General features: G+C 59.1%; 1 protein-coding gene across 1 annotated transcript; it reads right to left on the reverse strand.

The window, feature by feature from the left end:
* Positions 1–5,121: 5,121 nt before the first annotated feature.
* MRPL28 (mitochondrial ribosomal protein L28) lies at positions 5,122–8,521 on the reverse strand. Its single transcript, XM_063414142.1, has 5 exons — positions 8,180–8,521; positions 7,366–7,518; positions 6,580–6,714; positions 5,911–5,997; positions 5,122–5,493 (listed from the first exon to the last, which is right to left on the reverse strand). The coding sequence occupies exons 1-5, from the start codon at positions 8,465–8,467 to the stop codon at positions 5,410–5,412; spliced, it is 747 nt and encodes a 248-aa protein (XP_063270212.1). The 5' UTR covers positions 8,468–8,521; the 3' UTR covers positions 5,122–5,409.
* Between the last annotated feature and the right edge of the window lie 121 nt (positions 8,522–8,642).

Genomic DNA, 8,642 nt, shown 5'->3' on the forward strand with positions numbered 1-8,642 from the left:
ATCCTGGCCCCATCCATGCCTGGAGCACTGCCAGAGAAATCCCCTTCCCGCTGCTCCCTTTTCCCATCCTGTGTGCTCCCTCCACCTCACATCACCCCTGCTTGGGCGACACATCCCTGGGGACACCAGGGCACAAGGACCTTCTCAGAGCCACCACACGCCTGGGTACCCAGAGCCCTGTGAGCAGAGCCCTGCTCCCGTCTCAGAAATGCCATTTTCTGTGTTTGAGTGCTCTGGCCGGCCAGAACCAGCACCATTTCCACGTTACCATGGCGATGGCTGCCTGGAAAATGTGTGCACTGGATGCACAGAGCAGCAGAGGGCAGCCAGGCAAAGGCCTCTGCGGCCAGCCCGGGGCTGGCACGGCCGCCCCTCCCAGCTCCTCCTCCTGCAGCCGAGGAGCCCCGAGCCCACAGCGTGCAGCAGGGGTGGGGAAAGGAGGGAGCTCCACCTGCCTGCCCTGTTCTGTGTGTCCATCTCCCCATGGCCAGTGTCCCCAGTCCAGCTCAGCCCACAGCTGCAGGAGAGACGGTGGCAGGAACATGGCAGGGAGCTTTTGGCAATTCATTTGCACATGTAGATTTTATTAGGGTTTTTTTTTATTTTATTATTTATTTTTTTTTTTTCCTTTCTTATGACTCCTTCCTGTAACAAATAAGCCCCCATGTCCCTCTCCTCCTCTCCACCCCGGCTCAATCAGACCCTGCCTGGCTGCAGGCTGGTTTCACCCCCAGAGCCCTGCCACCATCAGGCCACCAGCTCTGGCCTGACACAACGGGCCATGCACCTCGTCCCCTCCAGGGCTGGGGCTGCTGGCCAGGGTGAGCAGTGTCAGGAACCAGCAGGGCTGGAAAAGCAGGGGCCACTCATGGAGAGCCACCAGGGCCACTGCTGCCTGTGGCCAGCCAGCACCTGAGGCTGAGAGCCCCAGGGATGCTGACACAGAGCCAGGTTCTTTGCTGCTCCACTTTGCTGGGCTCTAGGTGATCCAGCACGAGGCCAGTGACTCCATCCTGCCATCCCTGCCTGGAGCCACCTGTCCTAGAGGTGATGGTTTGGCACATGAGACAATTCCTTGGGTGGATGGGAGAAGAGAGAGCACAGCTCTGGCTGCAGAAGGAGCTCAGGCCAGAGGGTGACTGTCCACACCCCAGAGGAGGGAGGGAACAGAGCTACTGGACTCCTCCCCTCCTGCCAGCACCTGGGAGCTGCTCTTGCTCAGACCACGACTCACCCTCTCCTCGCTGGCTGCTCTGCAGGGAGGAACTGCAGCTCGGGAGCTGCAGCACAGAACAGAGAGCTTGGGAGGACCTCTGGAGGTCTGAGCCCAGGCTCCTGCTCCGAGCAGGGCTGGCTGCAAGGCTCCAGTGGGTCACTCAGGGCCTCACCCTGCCCCTCTGAACACCTCCACCTCTCCAGACCCTGTCCCAGGGCTGCACCACCCTCCTGGGGAAGTTTTTCCTGAAGTCCAACCAGTGGTTCCCCATCACTACTCACGGTCTCCTGTCCTTCCCTCTGCAACCAGCCCAGCTCCATCTTGATCCCCAGAATCCAGAACGATTTGTCACTCACAAGCAGAGCCACCAGGATATTTGCTGCCATTTGCTCATCCCCAGAGCAAATTCCAGGGAGAGAGCAAAGCTGTGGGAGTGGCACAGCACATACTCTGAGCCCCAACAGCCTGAGCACCCCAGAGCTGCTGTCTGGAAGGAATTGAGTCCTGTGGATCTGCAAACAAACACTGCAGTGATACTTGAAAGGGTTTGCCAGAACTGTCCAGGTGAGTTTCTAAGTCTCATGTCTCCTTGATTAGTGCCATAGGACGGGGGATGACTTTCAGGCTACATTTTGACCTGTGCTGACACCAAGCCTGGGCTGATTCTCAGCACTCCTAAAAGTCACATCCCTTTGCAACAGTGATTCCAAACCAAGAGCCCCCAAGCCAGGAGGGAAAGCCAGGCTTACCTATGAGACCAGCAGGAAAGGATATGCTGCTTTTGCTATTGCTCCCCAAATACCCCTTTTGTTTGAGTACAAAGGGGCTTGTGGGGAATTTACAAGAAAAATCTATTTAATTCATGGAGATAAACAGGTAAAAAATGTTTGTTGAGAAGCAGAGCCTTATCCTCAAGCTGATTTTTGGATCAGTGACTGTGACTTGCTGGGAATAACAAGTGAGACAGGCAAAATTCAAACATTGCTTCAAGATACCAGCAAACACCAGAATTCAGAACTACCTAGTTCCAAACTGCAGGATGTGTCCAGCCATCCCACCCAAGGCCTTTCCCACTTGGATGCTTTCCCCAATTAACCTTTTTCTCTGCTTCATTACTTTGCAGTGTTGAGTTTGGGGGTGATTCCCTACCAGTTGTTCCTCCACAACTGGAACACGGGCCTGAATTTCACGTTCCAAGGGGCAGTTTCATATTTGTGGCTTGCTGGGACTATTAAAGAGAGTGGTGTGGTTTTGATACCTGAGGAATGAATTAAACAGGAATCCCTCAGTCCTGGATTGACCATCTCATTCCCAGTGGTGCTGTCTGATACAGCACACGTGCCTCTCCCAGCCTCTCATTCATCATCCTTTCACTGCTGTCTTGATGAGATGATTTTTCACCATTCCCCTTTCCAAGCACTGCTCTCCCAGCCTGGTCTAACGCTGCCAGATCCAAGGTGACCCTGGGCAGGGCTCTCTGGCAGTTTGTTGGGAGCTGTCACGTCCTTGCCAGCTGCCAGCCCAGTGCTGGATCCTCCCAGTGCTCCACGTGCCTGTGCCTGGCTCTGGGCCAGCAGCAGGAGGCTGGTGACCTTTGCAGAAGCCTGAGGCAGTGCTGGGGTCTGAGCTGTGCTTGGCAGACAGGCCCTTCCCCTGTCCAGGGGTGGATTTTCAACTTCAAGCTGGCAGCACCCTACCTGCACCTGTGGGTTTGTGCCATCTGTGGCTTCCTGAGAACACATTGTCATGGGAGAATACCAGTTCCTGATCCCCCTGTCAGGGCAGCAAAGGATCCATTATCTGCCAGACTGAGTCCATCTAGACAGAGAAAAACCATCCCTCAAGCAGCACCAAACTCTCCAGCTGCAGCCAGCTCTGTAAAAGCAGGACAGGTCTAACACTGCGCCCTGAGCTGTTCTTCCACCTCCTCAAGATACCCTGGCTGGTGGGGTCAGAGCCCAAACTACCCCAAATGCTGCACAAATCCCTTCCCACCTCGAGACATTTGCTGCTGTGCCCAGCAGCCCTGTGTGCTCCAACTCTGCTTCCCCTGAGGCTGCAGCACCCCTGGTCCACAGTTTGCAGCTTCCCTCAAGGCAGCAGAGTAATCCATGAGAGTGCATTTCTGGGCCACATCCAACAGGGGTATAAGGAAAGGAGCAAGGGGAAGGTTTCTCTGCAAAGGCAGGATCACAGAAAGTCAGGATTCACCATATCCAAAATAGATTCCCCCAGAGAACCTCCTGCAGCTTCAGCTGTGCTCATGCAGTGCCCCCTCAGAACCCTCACCCCCAGCAGGACAGGAGCTCTCCCCCAAAGCTCCTGCTACCCCTTGTCCCCCAGCAAGCCCTCCCGAGGCAGCAGATCCTGCAATGCCCAATGAGCAGCTCTGGAGAACAGTCGGGGTCCAGGCTGGGCAGTTCCAGCCTGGGAGGACACAAGCAGAGCCTCAGTTCCTCCAGAACCTCCCAGCCCTGGGACAGAGCAGCAGCTGCTCATTGTCCTCTCAGGCACTTCCAACAGCTCCCTCAGTGCCCAGGGGCTCTGAGGCACCGGGGACCCCCACGGGGCTGGGCAGGAGCTGGGCAGGCTCGGGAGGCTGGGCACGTTCCAGCAAAGCTGTGCAGGGGGGCCAGGACACAGGCACGGGCTGAAGCTTTGCTGGGAGCTGCATTAAAATGCATGAGCTGCGCTGGCCCTAATGATGAGCAGAGCTGTCAAACGAGGAGCTTGTCCCAGCTAATTATCTCTAACGAGGGCAGAGTGTCAGGGTCCCCGAGGAGCTGGGCAGCAGCTTCCTACTCAGCTCAGTTGTAGCAGAGAGGGAAGATAACCCAATGTCATTGTGCTGGCCTAGCTGCACGATCATTAATTAGGCAAATACGGCCTTCAGTGCCAGTTTGCTCTTGAGAACCTGCACTTGCTGGGGACAGAACACACAGGCAGGCTGGAAACATCCCAGCTTCTGCCACGCAGCCTGCTCCCCCTGTGCCCCTGCAGGAACAGCACAGCCCTGTCTGGCAGCCCCAGCCAGCCCTGCCAGGCTCCTCTGCAGGCTCAAACACTCCTCTTGAGGACTCCAGCCCCTTCTCTGTCCTAAAGAGCAGCAGAGAAGTCTGGTTTTCATGAAATGCTGTTGTTTAAATCCCATTCAACTCTTCCACCTCCCTCAGCCAACCCCCAGCACGGTCCTGCCGAGGCTCTGTGCTCACCCAGTGACTGCTCCTGCACCACCTCTCCCCCAAACCTTCAAGGCCCTGGCAATCTCCCCTCCCCTGTGCTCTTACTCCATTCCAGTGCTGAGGGGCTGAGCCACACTCTGCTCTACAAGCCCAGTTTCTCATCAGTCCTGTGGCTCACAAACCAAGGCAGTGCACTCGCCCTGATTGCCAGAGAGGGGGAAGCCCAAGACAGGGGTAAGGCAAAGTCCTTCCAGTGGCAAGGAATGATCCAGAGAGAACACAAGGTCCAGCCTGCAGGCTCTGTGCTTGTCCCTCACCCCAGAGCTGCGGGGGAAAGGGCAGAGGCTGATTTTGATCCACCCAGAAACTCACTGCACCACCACAAAGCTTCCAGACAGCACCAGGGACTCCCAGTGCTGTTCATCAGCCTGCAATTATGGCAAGTGCTTGCAGTCCCTTGTAGCCAGACAGCAGCAAAGACTCCAACACCCCCTTCAACTACACTTTTACAAAATAAGATTTAAAAGTCACCAACTTACAGCAGAAACAGGGCTGTAACCGTGGGGTTAGGCAGCTCAGCCCCACCTGCTGAGGAGTCTGAGGTCACACTTTTGGGGTACAACCATCTGGGCTGGATGAAGCTGGAGATTGGTCTAAGTTACATTGTGTCTCACAGTCCCTGCTACACCACAGTAATAAAACAAGTATCAGAGAGAAATATACTACTATTAATACCAAAATGTGTATTTTGTATCACAGGTATCTCAACAGCAGCCAACTGCTTGTAAAGGCTGAACATCCACAGTGAGTCAGTCTGACAGGAACTCTCAGATCACGATGTAGAAACTCCTCAGCCCACAGGAACAGCTCCTCACTGAATTTGGGCTGTCCTGACACTTCAGGAACGTGGTTTTCCCGTGGCCCCTTCCCCACTGGTGTGGTTCAGGCAGCAGAGCCCCTGAAACCCACTGCTTTATCTGCAGCAGGGGTTTTGCTCCCAAGGTTTCTCTTCTACTGCTTCTGCACTGCCTGTTGCTGTTCTTTCAGCTGGCTGACAAGCTCCTCAGCATACACCTTGAAGAGGGGGACAGGGTCCTGCAACAAAGCAGAGGATAAACCATGTGAAAAAAGGATAAACCACGTGAAAGGGGTGAACCTGAACAGCAGCTAGGGGAAGTGCAATGGGGAGCCCAGAGAGTGCTGGCAGCAGCAGAGAGGATGTGACTGGGTTTTACCCAGGGGTTGAACTTGTTGTGCCACAGCTGCTGCTCAGCTCTGTAACCCTCCCTCAGAGAGGGCAGGCACCTGTGTGGGGCATTCAGCAGCTTCCCCAGTCCTGAGAGCAGATGAGAATCATGCCAAGGATCCCCTCCCTTCCCACTTTTCCTTTCCCTGCCCCCTCACACAGCCTGCCATCAGTGTGTACTGGAGCATGTGGGAGGACGTGGCCCATGAAGAAGCTGGATGTGCAGACACAACACCTCAGTGCTGAGCACTGCTTCAGGAACTCACCTTTTTTTCCAGGAGCCTCTGTTTTTCTATGGCTTCTTCTAAACTCAAGCCAACCCACTCAGCCTCTTCCTCTGGGATCACAAATTCCTGTGATAAAGAAGAAGGTAGCACAGTCTTTGCACGTGACCAAGATGCAAATCGTCTCCATGCCCAGGACACAAACATGTGATCCAAAGGGAACATTACTATGGACAAATCTTAAGGCCTGTTCCCTCATTTCTAACATCCAAGGTCCACTTCCCTTCTCTCCTCTTAGCAGGGGTTCTGCTCTCTGATCAGCTGTGTCTGCTCCTGCCATTCTTTTAAGTAGTTCTGGGGCCGTTTCTCAGCACAGCTCCATGGACTGTGGGTGCTGGTGCTGTTTCCATTCTGGCAGCCCCCACCAGCTGCACAAACTGAACAGCACAAGGGCACTCTGGGCTCCTCCCTCCAGGGGTAAACAAATTCTTTCTGTTTCTTATTGCAGACTCTCACTGACCTCAATCACAGCAAAAATGCTGCTTTTTGTGTCCCTGAATGATGACTATAAAAATCAGAAGCCGCAGAGAGACAAGAAAAACCTGATGATGTTTGTATTTTCTTATCCCTCAGCCCAGGAGCACCAACACCAGTGATGAGTGGCCACCCAAGCAGCTGACACCAGGACAGGGACTGCGAGCCAGAGCCCACCTTGTACTTGTCATAGATGGCCTCTCTCCTGGCTGGGTCGTGGGGGTGCAGCTGGGGATCCCTCCGGGCCAGGCGCAGCAGCATCGTCCGCTTCAGATCCATCCCCAGCTTGGAGCACATGTCAGCTTTGGGGGTCTGCACACAGGGAGCCTGGGGTGAGGCTGCACCAGGGGAGCTGCCAGGGGGCACAGGAGGGCCCCAGCACACTGGCAGCACTGGCAGTTCATCCACACACAGCACAGGCTCTCAGGACACTCTTTGTGAAAGGGGAAAGATCTGTTGGATTTGTTCTGGAGACATTTTGATCACAAGTCTGAGTTTTAATATCAAGGGCTCCAGTCACGAGAGTGTTCAAGGCTGGGAGCATTAGACCTGTGTGCTAAAACATTAACAGCAGCAGTTGTTCAGCCTGGAGGAGACTGAGGGCAGAGCTCAGCAGGGGCTGCAGCTCCTCCTGAGGGGCAGCTCCAATCTCTGCTCTCTGGGACAGGGAAGGGCTGGAGCTGTGCCAGGGGAGGGTCAGGCTGGGTATTAGGAAAAGGCTCTTCCCCCAGAGGTGCTGGCATTGCCCAGGCTCCCCAGGGAATAGGCACAGCCCCGAGGCTGCCAGAGCTCCAGGAGCACTTGGACAATGCTCAGGCCCAGGGTGGGATTGTTGGGGTGTCTGTGCAGGGCCAGAGGCTGGACTGGCTGATCCCTGTGGGTCTATTCCCACTCGGGATCTCCCGTGCCTGAGTTCCAGGGCTCTGTGCCTGCTGCCCGGCGGGAGCCCCGGGGGTGCGGTACCTTCAGGATGTAGAAGTCGAAGCCGAAGGCGGCGTCGATGAGGTCGAGGGTGCGCATGGTGACGGTGATGGTGAGCGTGGCGTCCAGGATCTCGCTGTAGAACTGCCGCTCGAACAGCTGCGGCTTCCACGTCTTGGGCAGCCTGGTGGAGAGCTGGGCACGGCGCGGGGGTCAGGAGCTGCCGGGGCTCAGGGGCTGCCCGGGGCTCAGGGGCTGCCGGGGCTCAGGGGCTGCCCGGGGCTCAGGGGCTGCCCGGGGCTCAGGGGCTGCCCGCGGCTCAGGGGCTGCCGGGGCTCAGGGGCTGCCCGCGGCTCAGGGGCTGCCCGGGGCTCAGGGGCTGCCCGGGGCGGCGGGCCGGGGCTCAGGGGCTGCCCGGGGCTCAGGGGCTGCCCGGGGCTCAGGGGCTGCCCGGGGCTCAGGGGCTGCCCGGGGCTCAGGGGCTGCCCGCGGCTCAGGGGCTGCCGGGGCTCAGGGGCTGCCCGCGGCTCAGGGGCTGCCCGGGGCTCAGGGGCTGCCCCGGGCTCAGGGGCTGCCCGGGGCGGCGGGCCGGGGCTCAGGGGCTGCCGGGGCTCAGGGGCTGCCCGGGGCGGCGGGCCGGGGCTCAGGGGCTGCCGGGGCTCAGGGGCTGCCCGGGGCGGCGGGCCGGGGCTCAGGGGCTGCCGGGGCTCAGGGGCTGCCCGGGGCGGCGGGCCGGGGCTCAGGGGCTGCCGGGGCTCAGGGGCTGCCCGGGGCGGCGGGCCGGGGCTCAGGGGCTGCCGGGGCTCAGGGGCTGCCCGGGGCGGCGGGCCGGGCGCGGGCAGGGCGCGGCGCTCACCTTGTCGTTGCGCGCGTAGCGGAAGCCGCGGACCCAGCCCTCGCCGCCCCAGAGCCCCTCGTTGGCGGCGGGCGGGAAGTACACGGGCACCGGCACGTCCTGCACGCGCTCGCGCTGCCCGGTGCGCGGGTTCCGCCGGTAGCGCAGCCCGTGCGGCTCCCAGTGCACGGGGGTGGGCGGCGTGTCGTCCTGCAGCGAGGCCAGGTAGTGCTGCGGCAGGCGGGCGCAGATGCCCTGCCGCAGGCGCATGGCGGCCCAGAGCCGCGGCGGGAAGCGGTGCAGCGGCATCGCCCCGGCCCCGCGCCCCGGCCCCGCGCCCCGGCACGGCCCCGCCGCCGCTTCCGCTTCCGCCCCGCGCCGTCGCACACGGGGCCGCGGCCGCCGCTCATTGGCTGGCGCGGAAGGAGCGCGACGGCGGCCGGGAGGGGCCACGCCGCGCGCGCGTTTCGCGCCCGGCGGGCCC

This window comes from Prinia subflava, chromosome 17 (genome assembly GCF_021018805.1).
Source record: "Prinia subflava isolate CZ2003 ecotype Zambia chromosome 17, Cam_Psub_1.2, whole genome shotgun sequence".
Lineage (NCBI taxonomy): Eukaryota > Metazoa > Chordata > Aves > Passeriformes > Cisticolidae > Prinia > Prinia subflava.

Excerpts from the sequence above, each read along its gene's own strand:
- MRPL28 (XM_063414142.1), bottom strand. The coding sequence starts at position 8,467 with ATGCCGCTGCACCGCTTCCCGCCGCGGCTCTGGGCCGCCATGCGCCTG. Across the intron at positions 7,519-8,179 it reads GCTACGCGCGCAACGACAAG|CTCTCCACCAGGCTGCCCAA; the intron begins GTGAGCGCCGCG and ends CGCCGTGCCCAG. Across the intron at positions 5,494-5,910 it reads AGAGGCTCCTGGAAAAAAAG|GACCCTGTCCCCCTCTTCAA; the intron begins GTGAGTTCCTGA and ends GCTTTGTTGCAG.